The sequence below is a fragment of the Clupea harengus genome, chromosome 25, assembly GCF_900700415.2.
Source record: "Clupea harengus chromosome 25, Ch_v2.0.2, whole genome shotgun sequence".
Taxonomy (NCBI): domain Eukaryota; kingdom Metazoa; phylum Chordata; class Actinopteri; order Clupeiformes; family Clupeidae; genus Clupea; species Clupea harengus.
Window position 1 is genome coordinate 8,463,379 of NC_045176.1, and position 20,258 is coordinate 8,483,636.

The 20,258-nt window shown below is 45.4% G+C and overlaps 2 protein-coding genes across 4 annotated transcripts in view; both read right to left on the reverse strand.

The window, feature by feature from the left end:
• Positions 1–292: 292 nt before the first annotated feature.
• Positions 293–9,786, reverse strand: riok1 (RIO kinase 1 (yeast)). The gene is made up of 17 exons (XM_012827902.3): positions 9,509–9,786; positions 8,600–8,801; positions 7,918–8,008; positions 6,683–6,752; positions 6,548–6,590; positions 4,020–4,112; positions 3,679–3,791; positions 3,489–3,569; positions 3,187–3,273; positions 2,757–2,894; positions 2,472–2,575; positions 2,228–2,334; positions 1,848–1,913; positions 1,610–1,729; positions 1,401–1,454; positions 931–1,068; positions 293–550 (listed from the first exon to the last, which is right to left on the reverse strand). Exons 1-17 carry the CDS (start codon positions 9,562–9,564, stop codon positions 440–442), a joined length of 1,674 nt encoding a protein of 557 aa, XP_012683356.1. The 5' UTR covers positions 9,565–9,786; the 3' UTR covers positions 293–439.
• Positions 9,787–9,882: 96 nt separating this feature from the next.
• Positions 9,883–20,258, reverse strand: part of rreb1b (ras responsive element binding protein 1b) — a 31,516-nt gene continuing 21,140 nt past the window's right edge. For all 3 annotated transcript variants that reach the window (XM_042703783.1, XM_042703782.1, XM_042703781.1), the window contains 7 exons: positions 17,806–17,950; positions 17,457–17,599; positions 16,995–17,184; positions 14,180–16,868; positions 13,813–13,974; positions 12,945–13,682; positions 9,883–12,711 (listed from right to left, as the gene is read on the reverse strand). In XM_042703783.1, coding sequence (XP_042559717.1) covers positions 12,098–12,711; positions 12,945–13,682; positions 13,813–13,974; positions 14,180–16,868; positions 16,995–17,184; positions 17,457–17,599; positions 17,806–17,950 — 4,681 coding nt within the window. In that variant the 3' untranslated portion in view covers positions 9,883–12,097. The remainder of the gene's footprint in view (positions 12,712–12,944; positions 13,683–13,812; positions 13,975–14,179; positions 16,869–16,994; positions 17,185–17,456; positions 17,600–17,805; positions 17,951–20,258) is intronic.

Sequence of the window (20,258 nt, forward strand, 5' to 3'; positions counted from 1 at the left end):
TGTATACATATATCAAAACTGTGCAATGTATTAAAATACTTACAAGGAAATGACTGAATTCCATAGATTTTTCCATCATAGGGGCTTTTTACACCTGGCATTAAAATACGGTTTGAATTCGTTTTGCAATCGGATAGTGCCTGACCACATGAAAGTACAGGTCGTGTATCTAAATACAATCGGTATACGAGATGCATTTTTATGCCAAGTTTAAAAAAGCCCCTTAGTGTATATTTTAATAAAATTCTTCACTCTAAGAATTCTTTTTGAAAACAGTGGAGGTACAATGGAGTAATCTCCTGAAAAGCTTTATGAGTTTATTGCGCAATTACTTTCTCATGCGGTGTCAATAACCACAAGGAGAATAGTCATATGAAGTTTGGCAGAACTGAATGGCGAATTCATGTTTGTGCACGAAAGATGCATCAGTCTAATCTTTTCATTTTCCCTTCTTCATCTTGCACACTTTTTCTTTACGTTTTTTCACATGCTTTGGAGTTTTATTCTTTCGCTTCTCCCTTTGGGCTTCTTTAACCAGTTTCTTTTGTTCCTGAGAGGTGAAAACATTAAGAGAGGAAAAACACAGACAACATATCAGTCATATGCACGCCAACTGACCTACATGGAATTATTAATTTACACAAAATATAAACTGATAAACAAAACAGACAACATATCAGTCATATGCACACCAACTGACCTAAATGTAATTATTCATTTACACAAAATATAAACTGATAAACAAAACTAGACATAAACTAACAAACCATTGTATGTTTTGCCCTTGTGGGGTACTACTGGGGTACTACTGGGGTACTTTGGGGGAAATATTGGGCTTAAGGCTGGTAACTAATTTTCCAAACGCCACAGATTCACTTGATGAAGATATGTTGAATATAAATAACTTCCACAGTTGTGAAGCAGGCTTACCTTTTTGTCCACTGGTGGTACTTGACTCTGGTCCTCTAGCGAGGGCGCCTCCTCTTCATCCGAACCGTCTGAATCACCCTCTTCCTCTGATGAACTCGAGTTCCCCTCTTCTACGCAGCCCTCCAACAAAGCAGGCACCTAGGAAGAAAGAATCGAAATTGAGCAATCACTCTAAACCTTATTTTCGGCTCCCCAAAGTTGGTCTAAATTGTATTTAGTATGGTCATGTATATTTCTATACATGTGGCCTGCCTTCAGCCAGAGAGCACATTTGAAACAGCCAGGTATGTTCAACAAAACAGGTCTGTGGTGCATTATTAGCACCGTACTTCAAACAACTGCAAACAGGCGCTATTTGATCTCATACATCTGTACGGTAATAATCAGCCACATTTACATTGTTTTGGCTTTTTGAAGTAAGGCAGACTTAGATATAAACAACGTGAATACTGGTGGAAGCTGGTACTCACCGTCTGAACTCCAGACAGGTCTTTCCTCAGGCCTGTCACTGTCTGATACAGGATCTGCAATTGACAGTCTTACTCAGTTACTTCTTGCATAATGAATGTGGTCCTCCATACACCCACACAAAGTCCCCTTACATCAATACGGCTGACAGAGCACGTGCTATAAGATATATCTGTAGTGTGAATCTCATGCGCGTATTAACCAGACTCACATTGTCATTTTGTGTGTTCAGACAGGACTCATCCTCCTTTGCTTTCATCATGGAGTCCACATCGCGTTCATAATGGCTGACCTCTGTTAGTGTGCGTGGAATGTAGGCATTCTTAAACACCTGGAATCATCACAAAAAAACAGAAGAGTGGAGACTACTGGTATAACAACTACCTTGCGACGCCCATATGAAACAGATATGCAGGTCATGACATTTTTACAAAGCTTCTGTTCCTTACCGCTTCATCCACTTTGTCCCGGTTGGACCTCTCTTCCACAGTCCTCTCAGACGCTATCTCCATAGCCTAAAGCAAACAGAAGTTCAAAAGCACTGAAGAGCAAGACTGACCATACATTGAACACATCTGAACGAATAGATACCAAACTAAGTGCGCGTTATACCAAAAGGTTACGACATAAACATAATTAAGCGCAAAACTCTTTCAGTATTTATGAAAGGACTATGTATATATATAGAATACCCACACAAACATTTTACCCTGACACGGGAGGTGTGAGACTGAATCACAGGGATGAGTCATGCAAACCATGTCCATTTCTAAATGAATGACTAAATGTTATAAAAGTCAAGAAACAAGAAAAAAAGAATTTCCCTGACCTTTTCCAGGTACTGATTGATGTTGTCACTGGTGATGGAGGGGTCTATGATGAACTCAAACAGCTCACGCATAGTCATCGCGGGCACCTCATGCTTCAGAAAGAAGTCTACGAAAAATATACATGTTAGTGACAGATTAATAAAGCGGCCGTTTAAAACATTCACAACAGAAACAAACGTCTGCGTAAAAAAAAATGGAAGAGAGGGCATCATTATCAAGGACGACAAATCTAGCGGCACTGACCATTGACGTTACTGCAGTCTTTCCGCAAAAACTCCAAGGCGTGAGGGTGGTCGTGTTCCACAGACTGTGATACATCAATAATGTAGGCATCTCCATTGTTATACCTTGAGAAAGAGAAGTACCAGTGCCAAGATTAATCCATTAGAATCAACTGTAAACACACTTACACTAGAAGTCTGCAGAGGTATTTGCTTAATGGGCGGTATGAGACATACAGCAGTGACATGCAGTTTGCGGTGTCTAACCAAACAAGGGGTAGAGAGGAGGATTTTGAATGCCTCTTACAGCATATTGAACTCGCTGAGATCCGCGTGGACTAGTCGGGCCTCCTGATACATCTTCCGCATGTTCTGGATCACCTGCAGGTACAGCTCCCTCGCCTTGGACTCAGAGAGCGCAGCGTTCTTCAACAGTGGAGCTGGCCTGAAAGAAACAGCGCCATCCACAGTAAGTCACATGCCATAACCATCACACCTTAGACGAGCTGCAACTACCAAGCCTATATAGAGACTAAAGCCTAGGATGAGGAGTTGGATAGATCCATTTTCAGATTATGAAAATCCTGGCCTGGGTGGATTTTCTAATCAGCTAAATTATTTCACCAGGTGATGGACATTAGGACAGAAAATCAGCTAGCTCTGTGGATATGCAAAGACACAGGGCCGCCAGAAGAACTGGGGATGAACACTGAACAGAGTCACGCCGTTGAACATACATGTCGTCCCTGCCGATGAAGCTCATGACGAGGACGTGGCTGCGGAGCATGATGGGCTCAGGGCTGGGGATCTCCGCTGCTTGCAGCCTGCCGTACAAACACCCAGAGTTACAGCTGCGTCACTCACCATCACACACCATCACCACTCCATAATAAAGTTTAAGCAACATAACTAACATAAGAACATTATTGACTTTGTGCTCAGGCTAAAATACAATAGCACACAACATAATGACATGAACTAAATATATGGAAAGGGTGTCTGGATATCTGATCTTATAGTCCGCTCACAGCTTGCTCACCTGATGAGATTCCTCATCTCCTTTTCAGCCCATGTGCGCACCATCTTCCTGGGGTTGCCTTTGCAATAGCCGTGCCTGAATCTAAAACGACAAACACATTTCATCAGGGCACATCTGATCGCCTCTGACTTGCGGTGCCGGCGAAGGAGCTGACAGGCCAAAGCGAAACATCACAACACGCATGCCTTACCTGAACTCTCCGCTGACATATTTGTCTCGGTCTTTGAAGAGTAAAATAGAGGTCTTGTATATTTTGATGGCTCGACCCTCTCCCGTGGCAGTGGTTGCATGGTACACATTTGCCTATGAGAGGCAAACAAGAGAGAGGAAGGGAACATGTTAATGTACTCAGTGCCCAGACCATTCAATAAACTCCCAGTAGAACAAAAATCAACAGTAAGAGTGTTAATCAAAATATATTATGTTTTACTGATTTTATTTTTGTTACATCAAACATTATTGTTGCATCGCAATATTTTTTTCGGATAGCTCAGCAATTGTAACATCGGAGTCTCCCCGAAGATAACTCACCTCTTTTCCTGTGCTAATGCAACCGTTGATCTCGGAGATCACACCCCTACTCAGCATCTTGAAAAGAATCATGCGTGTCCTTGGATCCAACACCTAGAGACAGACAGACAGACAGACAGACAGACACGACAAACAACTGACTACATGTTTGTTTTCAGTCACAACTCATCAAGTGTCAGGCTCTCCCTGTGAACAAACACCTAAAGGGGTTTACGCGCTGTAATGGCCATAAAATATTCATGACAACAACTGTAAAAGTCAATACAGTCTGGCTCAGGATTACAACCTCATGGGGAAAACCTGACTAGACAGCAGGACGTCAGGGTAAAACATGATTTATAGTCGGCCTTTTACACAGACACGCAAGAGCCCCTTGCGTCGTTGCGAACCCCCTCCGAGCACCTCTCTGCGGCTTGTGTGCACCTCCCAAATATTTAAACTATGCAACGAGGTGACGCAAGCCGCACGGAGACCGCAGGGCTGTGATTGGTCCAACCCGTCGCTGTTTACCTTGTGGGTAGTAGCGTACATTAGAAAGCTGGCTCAGACACCTCGCAAAACCCCTCAGATGTATTTTTCAGTTACAATAACAGGGTTTTTAGATTGCACAGTGTCTATTTCTCGGTAACTTAAAAAAAATCTAAGCAAAAAAAGAAGGCAAACAACTTTTAAATACAAATACGACCATCTACGGAGTTTGGTCCGCCATCTTTTATTTTTTAATTGCTTTGCGACACCCACCAACCGACGGAGAACTATAAAGGTTCACGAATCTGTCGAAGCAACAGCGTGGAAGCATATCTCAACCTTAAGACTGGTGCAGGGTTTTTCCTGGGTCAAAATGGGTCTTCGGTGCTCAAAAAAAAAATTGGCGCGCTGCGCGCGCAGTCTGTGTTACCATGTCACCTGGTAGCTTACATTTTACCATTTCATAAATAATGAGGATATGCTTCAGGAAATCATTTTGCTTCCACTTTAGATTCAAATAGATTGACAATAGTCCAAGCCCCATGGTGCTATCATGTATGGTTCAAAGATTATTAAGGTTTACCTCTTTACATATATATGCAAACTACTGAAATGTATATCAATAGAATCTAGAACTAACCAGTGGTCAGAAATGGAACACACAAATTATGAAAATCAAGTTTATCTATTATTACTATTCATTTTTATTATACAAACCTACATACCATTATTTTTGTTTTTATTATTAAAACAGTCCACAAATATGTTTAATAGTGTGTTTAACTTCTATTGGCCCACCGATGGAGGCTGCGTTGGAAATCAAACTTTTGTCAGCATTTTGAGTGGACATTTCATTTGCATTTGTACAGGTGTATTCGTGCACGTCGGGCTGGCCCTCGCAGCGGAACGACAGTTTACAACCGCACCGGTTTATCAATGATAATATTAATTCGAGATGCAACACAAATCTATCCGCTCTCCTCCGAACGAGCTGAGCTTTCATTGATAAACCAATGCGGTTGTCTGCCTCTCCCGAGGACCCGCGGTCTACAGGTACTGGTTCAAACGGGTAAACAAATCAAATAATAGCCTACACCTGTGTAGGTCCTCAACATAGCAGATATTGTAATACATTGAAAGCCATGAATACTGAAAATGGAATGTTATGCTCAAAATCACCGCCGACTGATGAAGTCAGGATCCATACGCAAGTTGAGTGATTGGCAGTTGGCCGCTCTGTCCATTCGCGCACCTCACAGTTGCGTATTGTTCAGACAAGAAGACACGCTTATCAACTCGATTACTATTGATCAAAACAGAACGAGGTTTCGGCTGTAGCCTATACTTGAAACATACTATTGAGACCATAGTCGAACATGCATTGCACGCGTGATGAAGGCGCATCCCACCACCTGAGCAAAATAATTCATATCTATAAATAACAGGTCACCTTTATTTTTTTAACCAGATTTGTAAACAGGTCGCGATCAATATTTTGCAGTACAATAGGCTACCTTGGTTAAAAATCAAATTACGGTAGATGCATGCTAGCATTGCGCTAAATAATTAGACAGCTAACATTAATTAGTGGTGTTAACATAAAGTCAGTTATTGTATATGGCATTAATATTATTCTAAAACACCTTCACTAGTGGTTTTAACCAGATTTGTAAGCAGGTTGTAAACAACATTTTTGAAGTGCCTTGGTTTAAAACAGCTAAAAGCTAGCTACATTAAGTTGCTTGCTCAAATCTCAAATTCAAACAAAGTATTCTCTAAACTGGCAAGCTTGGAGCAGCCTCTTTTCAATGATTGGCTCAGGGGGTGGGAGGTGGGACAAGCTGCTGCCTTGAAGTCGACGGTAAGGGCTCAAAACACCATTAAGCTGAATTGCGCCATGAATGACAGCTTTTTTTATTTATTTTTTATCGCGGACTTTTTTTGGTGCCTTAGGCGCTCGGGGTTTGTTGTAGGCGCTCGGGAAAACGGCTTAGGCGGCCGCCCAAATTTTCTCTATGCAGGAAAAACCCTGCTGGTGTACAGCATGCACTCTTACTTGCCTGTTCCACTGTAGCTCGGTCCGATTTGTCCTTGACCCGATACCTGAAAAAGATACAATGAAAGCGAAATGATACAGCAAAATGAAAAAAGTGCTTTAAAATGTCCCATTTAAATGTTCAGGGGGCTGTACGTACGTGTCTGCATCTCTCTGTCTCTCCATCCCCTTCACTTTGTTAGTAACAGAGTCAGCGTACTTGAACTTATCTGTGAAAGAGCAACATAGGTCATCTTAAAGCAGCATGGGTGGACACATTTGGGCAACAACTATTCGTGACCTGGTTTTCAGGTTGTGCTACAATACTTGATTCCAGAAGGCTTCCTACCAACGTGAACACCAGTCTGCACTCTGTTAGTCTGGAGGCGAAAACTGATGTTAAGCACCATGTGCGCGCACATATAAATGTCTCTATAGGATTGCATATCTTTATAAGTAGGGTCTACCTGTGTCATATGCACAACACTAGGCTCAAACAGCATTATGACTGATTGTGTCTCAGTGGCTTTTGGTAACAAACAAGCACTAACCTTTACCTAAATATTCTCACACACTACCATCTGAAATAGCCCCTATTATTCCCTCATTCACACTATTGCATTCATCACAGACAATGTGGGGGATATATGCGCTTTTGCAAAAGTAACAACCGAAATAATGGATCGTCAAACGAGCAGCACATTTTGGTACATAAACTACTTTGGAAACATATGATATGTTAGATGATAAAGATGGAATCAGCACATGGAGATGATGGTCTTTGCTCGAGATAGAAACACTCAAGACACTTTACAGCGGGAGGGATACCAATAGGAAGCAAGATATGCCCTTGTCTACCTTAGAGATAACATTTTTAAGAACAACAATACATTCTAACAGTATATGCTCTTTTCATATGAGTGTGTGTTTCCTTGGCCCTCTTTGGTATGTGCCCCTTTTTCCAAGGATTCTAGTTGTGGCTCATCTGTGGAACATGTTGTGTGCCCCCCTTCCCATTCTCCAGAGTTGTTCCTGTTATCTGTGGACACACTGGGTTTTCTGTTCATCGTTTCCAAACCACATCACGTGACCATAAGGAGGGACTGTGAACAGCTTACTTTTGAGAAAGCTCAGCTATTGACTCGCTTGAATGCATCCTCACTGCCCATCCATTCCGAATGACTGGGACACAATAACACTTAGCCCGTCATGAGTCTGAATAAGGGCATTAGATGGGAGGTGAGAAGCTCATTCTAGTAAAATGACATATCACAATATTCAGGCAAAGTTTCTTGCTTGAGCACTGCTTGTGACCAGAAAAATGCAGCTGATTTATGCAGAGAACCCTGTTTTTTGTAAGAATTTCTATATACAACACAGAATATTTTACATTACCTAAGTTGATCTTATGTTCAAATTTTCTCAGAACTTTGTCTGAGGGAGTCGACATCTTCATTGATTTGTTGCTTGGATTCTGTCGATTAGCCTAGACAAAGGGAAACCATGGTTACAGGGAATTACTCGAGAACTTTGATATATTAAAAATCAACTAGTAGTTAGATCATATATTTTTAAACATAACCCCCTAGTTTTGGCCCCAAACTATGGAGGTATATTAAATGCACAGTCCTAGATTCTGACGAAAGGTTGATGAGATTTGAGCTCAACAACCATTCAAATTCACCCCTCTCTTTCATGTTTCCAGTTTGTGCACTCACAACCCTCAGGTGTTAGTGCACAGTCCTGGGGGGGTATTCCAAGAACTTGTTTAGTGACAAACCCGACTGAATTAAGTCAGAGTAAGAGGTAAACCTCCTAATAGAATAGCCCTATGAATTTGTTTAGCTAGGAGAATGAAACCATAGGGCTCTTCTACTAGGAGGTTTGCCATTTGCTCTAAATTGTATAATAGACTTTCAGCAACACCGGAGTTTTTTGAGCGCACAAACTGGACTGACACCTAGGGGAACAAGAGGGTAATTTCGCTGAAATAGACGAGAAGTGTAATGGATTATAATCAAGGACAACATTTTTAACGTTCATGCTTGACTTTGATAAGTGCAATGAGAAAAGCTACCTGGTGATTGTTCCCTATCCTCAGGGCGGTGTAGCGTTTAGTGAAATCTCCCCCTCCAAATTCATCATAGTCCCAATCATCATCGTCATCTTCGTCCTCCTCATCCTCGTATGCGTCATCTGCAAGAGCGTCCTGGCTTGAGGTATTTACGTTGACCTCAATTATGGATGCATCTTGAATTGGTCGGCCGGCTTCTGATTCTCTAAAATGTCATGAATAACACTGTGCTTGAGTCATGATCACACGTTGGAGCCTATACCAACTACTAGTTGGAACAGTTGTAAGAAAAAATATCCTCACAGGGTTGAAACGGCAAGCTCAGTTAAAAAGCTACTAGCTAATTCAATACTATCAAGATAATCTGATGTCTTATTAGTGCGTATTAGAAACAGGTAGATGATGTCGCTTTGTTTGTATGGTTATAAAAGAACAGTCAACTGCCTCAGCAGAAATGCGGAGTTCTGTTCCAAAACTAGTAAGCTAACTACCTAAAAGGCATGACAAAAAAAAACCTTGCCAACACCACCAACAGCCCAGCTGACACTGATAGAAGCTTGCCAACACACTAACTAGTGTATTTGGGCAGTATAGCTGGCAATGTCATGCGTGTGAAAGCTGTTCTTCCATTTTTGCAGGGTGTTCCAGCCCGTTACACAGAACTACATAGGGCATATCTTGGATGTTTAGTAGGGAAGACACAGGTGTTTATCTGTCCTTCACATGACCATATGCTATCAAAATTAATTCGAGGATGGTACCAAAACTAGTTGCCTATAAAACCATACCTCAAACAGTGTCAAATTGTTGCATAGTGTTACTTTAAACGGCAGACACTACAGTAGCGTTAACATTAGCAATAACGTAGCGTGCCTGCTAACGTTAGTGTGCAAGCAAGCAAAGGAGATATACCTTTCTGGTCCATCAGCGTCATCAAACTGTCCTGGTACGATCTGATCCGTAGTCATCGTGAGTAACGTTAAATGAAATGTAAACCAATGTTAATATCAGAAATATTCACTTGTTGAGAGAGTTAGATTCATAACAACTTGGGTGAAAGTGCCATGCTTTCCTGTCGTGTAAATTTCCGGCCACGTGTTCACGGGTGCCAATAAGGGTCATTGAGAGAAACGCAAACTGGAAATTACTTAAACGCCATTTTGTGCCAATATGTACAACCGTTTTGCTTTCAAAATTCTATGTCCCAGACAGTGTTTAAATGAATTGAGGTGAATCACTGACCTAGAAATGGCAAGAGAGAAGAAAGCATCCCACAAATGGCCAACTCTTTCTTAGTGTACATTTATTGTTTAAATGATTTCAACAAAGAATAACATTATACAAAGAGCCTGTACAGAGGAAAGGAAAAATAGAAAATCAAACCATGACAGATCCAAGATGTTTCAAGCACACTTGTTTAACATATTGTATGGTGATTTAAACAGCCAATTTGGATAGGCTACAAGAAAAGATGAAGGCAGGAGACAAAAATAAGCTGAGATGAAGCCATTGGCAAACTTTCCTGAACAAATTCACAGTCAAGTGCACATGTAATTGTAGTGATTGATTTTCTCACTATAATAAAGATCATGGATTTCCCCAACAAAATAATGATAACATAGAGTATGCATATTCAGAAAAGCCCCTGAGAAAGAGATCTGACAAAAGAACCAAATGATAGAATAACATGCAAAAACTATTCTAAGGTCCAAACTTAAACATGTCTACGAAAACTCATTTCAATACCTTATTTTTGTAAGCATTTTTAGTATTAGAGTTCAATTAATTGCAACAAAACAAGACAAATTAACAAATGTAATTTAAGGCCTATACAGTATCTCATGCTTCAGAACCCATTACACGTACGGCTAATAGAAAATCCAAACGTCACTCCATCTCTCCAACCCCTCTTAGCAGCATGAACGTGATCTCATGGCTTCTCAGGATTGCTTTTACCGCTTTCTAGTTTCCCCAATAAATAGATTAAAACAATTCAGTGTGTTTTTTTATTATCAGACTAGCTGTTACCATGCAAGCTCACACATACGCACACGAACACACACACACGAACACAAAGAAGACAGATAAACTTATTTTCAAAAACAAATACAGTCCAAGGGTGAATCAACAATGCCTTCTGTTTTGTGTTGCAGAAATATGCAAGACAATTAGCCAAAGTATTGGCCAAAGGAGTGTCCTTATCCACCACTTCTCTGTTCAATTAAGAAGGATTTTAATGGAAGATGCTATGCTTTAGTATACCTTTACTTGCTTCAGAACACAGCCCATCTGTTCATCTGAAATGCTGCATATTACTGTTTACACTGTTGACCATGCAGGACTGGACATTTATGCAGCTCCATAACTCATTCAACTCACAGAATTGGGCTTTCTTTGCCAACACACGTGTCACTTAACACTCCAGCCATAACCTACACATTATCAGCCTCAGCCGACAGACATCTTGAGGTTTGTTTCGTTAGCTACTGAGGTTATTATGTTAGCTACTAAAAAGGATTTTTGTTAATATTAAAGACTGCAGTACAAATGAAGGCATATTCTGTAAGGCAACAAGGCCAGCAGGGCACACAACAACAAAATATAAGCGAACCCTTCCAGCTCAAAAACAGCATTAAACAGATGCACGCAGTGCACTTCAGTTAACACAGTAATGAAATACTTATTGTTGTCAAACACACGCTGGTGTCTAATACACACTGAATTTTCACCCAGACAAACACACACACACACATAAACATACACACGGTCTTCCTAGCTGCAAGACCAAGTATCACAGCTAGTGTCTTGACATAAAGCGTGGCGATCCCAGCCACCAGGGGGAACAGTCTCACAAAAGCTTGTCCACAGCTGGGATTTTCTCCATCTGAATGGCTCAAAGAAGAGCAAATATTGCCCAAAAATGTTCCATCAGTGAACTGTCAGAATTTGTTCAATTATAAACTGAGCGTCTTAGCATTTCGTGTTTTCTTCCACCGGTCCAACTCCTCCAATGAGCATCTGCTAATTCAAAGATGACGCAAATGTCCCAGGCACTTCAGGTCTGCCTTGTCCCACATGAGACAAAAACACATTCAAGCCAAAGGTCTCCTTAATACTAAAAACAAAATGGAATTTTTCATTTGTGAATAATACATTTTAAATGTTTCTATATCTCTCCTCAATATTATTTATACAAATAGAATGTGATATAAATGCTGGATTATCATTTCATTTCGAAATTATAATCAAAAAATTTAAAATATTTGTAAAAATTCTCTCCAGTTAATAGAAAATGATCTCATCTGGGAAAAAAATTATGAAGGCACTCTTAAAATGATCTTTGAACGGTTTTCATTTTCCCATAGCTGAGAGATAAAATGAAAAAAAGTACTAAACAACATCAGAACCCCAACCCATTTTGCACCAGTTCTGTCATTTGGCACAAGAACAAGACTACCTATGATTGGGCCAGAGCCCACAGCAGTCTAGCTGATTCTCCACTCACTGAGTGGGCTCTTCTTGTTTCTCAGCCTCTGCCATGTCATCAGCTTGGCCCTGACAGGACTCACTAGCGCCACCTGGCAGGCTTTCTGAGGAAACACTATTGGCTTTAGACTCTTTCAAGGGCTCCTCTGATGACACCCCTGTTTCATCCACAAGTGCTTCTCCTGCTTCCTCTTCCTTTTTCTCCCCAATCACCACTGCCGCTGCTGCCTCCTCCTTCTCCCCCTCTTCTTCTTCCTCCTCCTCCTTCTCCTCCTCTTCTTCTTCCTCCTCCTCCTCCTCTTCTTCTTCTTCTTCTTCTTCTTCTTCTTGTTTCTCCTCTCCTTTTTCAGCTTCATGGTTATCCGCTGACTCCTTCTCGCTCTCTTTCTCAGCAGGGTTGGTGCTGCAGGGGGTGAATTCACTCTCACTTCCAGAAGCGCCGGGGAAACCCTCTCCCTCCTCCGAGCCCAGTTCATCCCTCATCAGGGCCTCGTTCATCTCCTCGTCCTCGTCCTCGGCATCCATCTCCTTGCTGTCCTGAGGCTTCTGGTGGATGCGCTGATGCCTCACTAGGCTGTGCTTTAGGGTGAAAGTCCGCTCGCAGGTTTGGCATTTAAATGGCCTCTCACCTAGATAGGAAAGAGAGACACAGAAAGTGCATATTGGTCAGACATTATTTTTCTGAGAGCAGAAACCCCAGTTCTTTTTTGTTTTCATTGTCAGGTTCTCTCAGTAGAGAGCTCTTAGAACAAAGCTAACCACATGCTGTGATGTGAGAATGAAACGTCTCAAGCTGAATCCGTTACACATGACGCATCAGTTGTCATGACAAGCGCCTGGGCGCTTCAACATTTGTACTGACCTGTGTGTGAACGCATATGTCTGGTCAGGTCCTGAAGGCTCCAGAACCGCTTGTTGCACATGTTACAGACTTTCTTCCTCTTGTCTGTTTTGCCCGCGGATCCGTGCTCACCGTCCCCGCCCTTATACTCGGAGGAACCGCTGTCCTCGTCCTCATCGCTCCTGTCCTCTTGGTCCTTTTCTCTCTCGTCCTCCTCGGCCCCGGAGGTCTCCACGCTGCTGCCGTTCGCGTCTTTTTCCGGGGTTCCTCCGTCCCGTTCCTTCTCCGCTTTAGGAGAGGTGCTGGGAGTCTGTCTCGGCGGACGCACCTTCTTCTTCGCAGGCTCTTCCGCCTGGATCTCCTGCTGATGGGACTTCTGATGGCGGTTGAGGGTGGTGGCGTGGCGGAAGCTCTTCTTGCAGGTGGGGCAGGTGTGCTGAAACTCGTCCGCGGAGCTGCCCTCCAGCTCCTGCTGTCCGCCTGGCGACAGCTTGAAGTCGATGAGCTTGCAGGCCAGATTCACATCCAGGCTTTTGTTGCTCCCGGTGTCGTCGCTGTCCTCGACGGCCGTGCTCTCCATGTCGTCCGTCTTGCTGTCGTCGGCGTCGTCCGACCCTCTCTGGGCCCTCCTCTGCTCTGAGGCTGTGAGCTGCTCCTGCAGAGTGGGCTCCTGGGCCTCACCGCTGCCTTTGGACCCTTCAGAGGTAGGGTACGCGTCCCCAGCATCTGCGGATCCTTGCTCTGTGTCGGACATGCTCTCTGGAAGATGCAAAAAACAGAAGTGTTAAAACGGAAGAGTCAGAAGTCATTATTCAGCACGCAGACTTTTGCTGCTTGAGGAAATTATTTTTTTGTAATTTTTTTTTTTTACCACCCTAGCACGCCATACCTGCACTTCCTTGGGAGCCATCCTCTCCTCTGGATTTGGAGCGCAACCCGCCGTTCTGAAGCAGGCGACTGGTGAGGCCGTGTTTGCGGAGCAAGTGGCGCTCACAGTTGGACTTGGTGGAGAAGAATGCATCACACTGTGGACATGGATATGGCTTCTGACCTAGAAGGCACAAACATTAATTTAAGGTGGGGAAAAAAACACAGCTACTTCAGCTTAAACTTCCAGTGGAGCATTTGTAAAGTGAAATAGACAAGTACTACTTGCTGCCTACTGTGCAAAGATGTCAATTAGAGAACAACTACAAAAGCAATAGATGTAAATTGGCTGTCTATTATCTATGTATTAGCCCTCTATCAGTACACACCTGTATGTGTTAGCATGTGTCTCTGCAACGAGCTAGCCCAAGGAAACACCCGTGGACAGTAAGGGCAGGTCATCTTCTGCACTGAATTGGAGTAGGCATTCTTCTTCCCTTTGCTCTGAGGTCGTTGCCTCGGTCTCTCCCTATGCCCTTCTTTCTCTTCTTCGCTGGTGGACTGCCTCTCTCTCTCCATCTCCTCCGGCAGGAGTTCCACCGGGCTTCGCAAATAAGGGCTGAACTTGTTAGCATCCGTGGTGGCTAGCATCTTCTCCACGCTGGGAAACTCCCCGCTGGACTCCAGGTCCAGCATGCTGGCCATGACCAGGCCGCTGTCGTCGATTCCCTCGGAGGCAGATCGCTTCCTGCCTTTCTTCTTCTTCGAGTTCCCTGTGACAGAGTCCTCCACAATCGGGTCCGGGCTAATCGTGCCAGCCAGAGCCTTGTCATTCAAGGCCTCCACATCCACCAGTCCTCTGCTGCTCTCTGCCATGCAGGGGCTGCTGCTGCTGCTGCTGCTGCTGCTGCTCCTGGCTGCTTTGAGCAGTGCCGGGGCAGCAGACACAGAGGAGATGATCTGAGCGATTGAAGCGAGAGGGGCGAGTTCAGCGGTGCTAGGCACCACACTTGGTTTGGGCAACAGCGGCTTCAGCCTCGTGGTGGACTTGGGTTGCTCAGTGTTGAGAGCGGAGACCAGCAGCGGAGGAGATATCTGAAAAGGCCTCTGAAGGATGGGGCTCTCCTCGGGCGCTTTGTGCGTGCTGGAGGAGGGCAGCTCCTTCTTGATATCCGCCAGTGCCAAAGGGATGGGCACAGGGTCGGCCACCTCTCGCTTCATCTTCTTCTTCTCCTTCTTAATGGAGAGGTCAATTGGCTCCATGGAGCAGTCATAAGTTGAGGGTTGTGGCGAAGGTGCCGCCTCCCGTTTGATGGCAACGTTATTAGACTTGTTGGAGAAGTCGAGAGGCTGGTCCTGATCGGCACTGAGAGTGTATGAGCTGGTGACGTGTTTGACCGACTGAGGAGAGGTTCCTGTGAAGAGCCCGTTTGAGGAGGACAGGGGCTGGTTGCCCTGAACAGTGGTGGCAGGCATAACCGGCGTCAGAGCAGTGATGTGCTCCTCGATCTCCCTCTCTGGGACCTCAGGGTGGCATTTCAGCAGGTGATGAATGCAGTTCCTCTTGGCCAGGAAGGCTGCTCCGCACTGTCGGCACTCGAACGGCTTGCGCTGGCAGCCGTTGTGGGTACGCAGATGGATCTGAAGCGCCCTGTAGTTTTTGAGATCTTCTCCGCAGTACCGGCAGACGGTGGTGCTGGCACCTGCCGGCTCCAGGAGGTCCAGCGTCGCCGAGCCGATGGTGCCACTTGAACCCGAGGACGTCACGTACTCGATGTTCTTCTCGATCTCTTTACGGGTGTTCTTCATGTGCTTCTTGCGCAGGTGACGCTCGCAGTTGGCCTTGACGGTGAAGGGGTAGTGGCAGAGGCGGCAGACGTAGGGCCGCTCCCCGCTGTGCGTCCGCAGGTGACGGATCAGCGTGGCCTTGTCGGGGGCCGCGTAGCTGCAGATGCTGCACTGGTAGGGGGAGGCTCCCAGGTGGTGGCGCATGTGAGCCTGGAGGCCGGCGGGGAAGGAGAACACCTGGGTGCAGAAGCGGCAGGGGTACTCGGTCTTCGAGGGGGCCTTGTGTTTCTCATTACCACCTGCCTCCTCGTGTTTGTCACCGCCCAGGGAGGCGTCGTAAGGCACGGTGGTCACAGCGCTGTCGGAACTGATCTGCACGTTCTCCCAGTTACAACCCTGGTTGGGGGATGAGGAAGAGGACGACGAAGCGGAGGATGAAGATGACGATTGATTGGGTGACCTGAGGAGGTGGCCCGTCGGGGGTGGCAGGCTGGGGCTGATGCAGCCGGGTGAGGCCTGCTGGGCACTCATGGGAGGGGGTGGAGGGGTGGAGGTGCCCACGCTGGAGCGCGGCGTCACCAGCGGCTTGGGTTTGAGCGGCGGCACGTGCTTGGAGTCGGCCTGCTGGGCATGGCCGGACGCCTTGGCTAAGGCGGGGATGGTCATCTGAGAGGACACGGAGGTGGCCATCTTCAGGATCTGCTGCACGTCCACCCCGGCCTGGCCACTGAGGGGCCTCACCAGCAAGCTGCTGTCCGGCCCGATGACAAAGCTCCTGGTGAGGGGCTGCAGGGAGAGCAGGCTAAGGGCACTGGTCTGGGTCAGACCCTGGAGGGAGATGGGCTCCAGCAGGGGGAGACTTAGGGTGCTGCTGGCCTCCTGAGGTAGGTTCGTCACAGGGGGCTCCACGCGGATCACCCGGATGCTGTCCAAGATGGCCTGCTGGACGTCCGCCTCCGACTGGGCAGGTTTCACCTTAGACTTGTGCTGCAGGCCCAGATACTCCATAAAGCTGTTCTTCTGCTCATCCTCCGAGGGTGGCGGATCCTTTGGCACAGCCTCCCCCTCCCCCTCCTGTTTCTCATCTGCAGCGCTAATCCCGGGTTTATCTGCGCCGGTGAGGTCATCAGCACTTGGTGTCTGAGCCCCACCTGTGGCGGTGTCGGTGGATTTGTGTGTGGCTGTGTGCAGATCCAGGGACTCCTGCAGTGGAAAGGCCTTGTTGCAGACCTCACACACGAACCGGTGAAACTTGCTTGAGCATCTACGCAGGTTGGTTTCACACCAAACCTAAAAATCACGAGAAATTCAAATGTATTAAATGACACATTTAAGGTGTGGAAAATGGATTACAATGAATTCTCTTCCTTTTTTCTGTTAAGCCAAAGAGTAGTAAGAAAAGTGCTGTGGCCAAACCTGGGCAATTTGAGGAAACTTGTGACAGGAGAAGTCGATGAAAGCCAGGTCGCTGAAGCCCAGCGGCACCGAGGGGTTGCTCTGGATGAAGGGTCGTCCTGAGGGGTCGGTGGGTAACTGCTTATGGATGACCGAGTTGTGGCGGAGAAGGCCTCGATGAGTACGGAAGGTGATGCAGCACAGGTTACACCTGAAGCAACGAGCAATAACAAGCTTGCTTTTAATTCACTCTAGTGAACTGGAGGTAAAAAAAAGACTGCATGTTTATCAACTAAATATTGCCTGAGACTAAACGGTCATTTACCATGTGATGGGTGTGTGCATGTCTAAGAATGTGTGTACATGTTACTTGCTCTTACTTGATCCTGGCAAGCAGGTTGCATAACAATGACTTTGTGTGTGTGTGTGTGTGTGTGTGTGTGTGTCAGAATGCCTGTGTGTGGTCTGTGGTAAGGCTCTTACCTCAGAGTAGTGTCTGGATGAGTCTCCATGTGGGACTCGAGCCCATATTTACAGATGAAGGTCTTGAAGCAGATGGGACAGTGCAGGAGCTCCTCCTCGCGCTTCCCTCGACCTTGTTCCCCTGCCTGATCCTCCATCAGTACCTGGGGGGGGGACAGCAAACCGCCACAAAATGCTCAATATCCTTTGGTTAATCACACACTCTACTATCACTATACTAGTATATTTTAGTATACTCTAGAAGAATGGAGCCAACCTCAACTGTTTGTTCTCTCCATTTTAATACCAATGAAACAAAGGATGAAAAGTATTTTATTGACAGAATGACTTGTAATGGGTCCTGCAGTACCTTTTTATTGGGTGACTGGTCAGCTATATCCCCGTCATCCTCCACACTGGGCTTCCTCTTGGCACAGAGGCGCCTGCGCTTGGTTGGGGAGGGCGGGTTTGAGTTCAGGACAGTGTTTGGGTCCTTGTCGTGGATTTTCATGTGTCTGCAAGGGTCACACATAACACTTAGGGTCATGACGCCGCCCCAAGCCAAAACTGAAGCAGTGGGGTGAAAATGTACTAGTGCTTCCAACCGCGCAGATGACCCACAACATCGTACTATTTTCACAACATTGTGTCATATTAGAAAAACATAACAATTTCAATTCGACATAAAATAAAATGATAAACAGGCACAAAGAAATATCTCATGATATCAGTCTCTGTCTCCAACAGACACACAGTGTTTCACATTCATCAGTTCCTCCAGGATTTTTGCAATATTTTTGCAAAAGAAACCTTCGCAAAGTCATGGAATTTCTGCATTTATTTTTTAACAAAAATCGAAATCATTGCAAAGTCACATTTGGCCACAACAATCACAACAAACATTCCCAGATCTGGGCGGGACTGCTATGCTGCAAAATGCAGGTCTGCACCCTCCTTAGTGCTTTGTTTGAGTAGCCAAAGTCACCATTATCTCCATAATGAGCCATTTACAGCAGTCAGTTTTGCACTAAAGGCATTACTGTTTCATCACAGACTTTGATTCTATGCACCAGACTCAATAGCATGCACTTCTGGTATGTAAAACAGTGTGTGTGTGTGTGTGTGTGTGTGTGTGTGTGTGTGTGTGTGTTTTTTTGTGCGTGTGTGTTTGTGCGTGTGTGGGCGCGTGCGTGTACGTATGTGTGTGGATGAGTGTGTGTGTGTGTGTGTGTGTGTGTAGTAGGGAGGAGAGTGTGGGAAGATAAAAATGCATGGCATAAACACGGACAGCAGAGGGCTTTCTCCTCAAGAGGTCAGATGCAGAGAAGAGTCACATTACAACATGCTGAGACGTGCCCCCCCCCCCGCCCCCTCCTCCCCCTCCCCCTCCTCTCTTCTCCTCTCCTCTCCTCTGAGCCGCAGCTCTTCCCAGCCCTCACCACTACTGACTGCCGGAGCAGAAACAAACCCACCTTTCAGGTTCTGCCACATATGAGTCTCTCGACTGCCGTTGGATGTGGGTTTAAGTTAGGAGCCCTAACAATCACTGTTAAACTGAGTGTGTGCTTTGGCATGTTCCTATTCATTTCAGAACAAGTCCTCGCCCCCTTCTCTCAACGCTGGAGCCTTCAGTATGAAAGCCTGTAGTAAAGCAGTCCCTCTTGTGAGGGTTTGTTGTTATTGTTGCGGGCAAACGTGACTGAATTTGCTGCTGGAATTCTCCAAAATTGCAATGACTTTTTTTTTTTTTAACGCGTGAACTTCATTGAAGTTCTGCATCATTTTTTTTTGTTGCAGAAATATTGCTGTAATAACAGAAATGTGCAACCCGCAATTGCGGGAAATCTTTGAATTGGCGTCAATCTGTGAAATCGCAAGATCGCAAAATCCTGGAGGGACTGGTAAAGTGTGTGTTTGTCATGCTGTGTATGCCTGCATGCCAGACTAGAAAGCAAGGAAGAAAGAGAGAGGGAGAGAGAGAGAGAGAGAGAGAGAGAGAGAGAGACACTAAGCGAGAAAGAGGAGAGAGTGTATAAATGTCAGCAAGCCCAGTGGTGTGAATCTTGTTTTACATTCGGCAGCCAAGGTTATTAATAGCAGACAGGCAGCGTGATGGCCGCCCATATGTGGACCCAACTCTGACAGCCCAAATCCTGTTCCATCTCACATCTCAGCCCTCTGGCCTTGCTCACGCCCCGTTGTCATGGGAGATATACTGCACCACATTGGCCAGCTGCATGCTGCTACTGTTGGTCAAGCGACAAACTTTTCAACGGCTTGCGAGCATGCAAAAAGTAAGAAGGCGTCTCGAGCATGCGTAGGGGAAAAGAACAGGACGGTGTGTTGTTGATTTACTTTAATAGAGGACCATAAACTTTATCTGAGGGACTTTTACTGCAGTGTCTTGGCACATGTGCCAGAGGGCACTGTAGATTTCACCGCACACCTCTCTCTCCCGCTCCCCCACAGATTTATCTACAGACTGCAGGGGGACTCGGGAATGGTGAGAGAGCGTGTTTATCTATGACCTAGAGTGTCCTTTCTTCAATGAATGGATTAGACATGATTAATTCTCTCTGTTGGGTGAATGAGTTAATATCCTTGCCCAACATGCCATGCTGTAATGAGCTTATGGCTTATGTGTGCAAATGGCCTCCTCACATCCTCGAAAAGCTTTTTCCATTTCCTCTTCCTGTCTCCTTCTCTCTCTGTCTCTCTCCCCCCCCCCTCTCTCTCTCACACACACACACACACACACACCTCCCACCCATATATGGAATGCGTGCATGTCAGAACTACACAAGGTCCTCAATTCAATATACC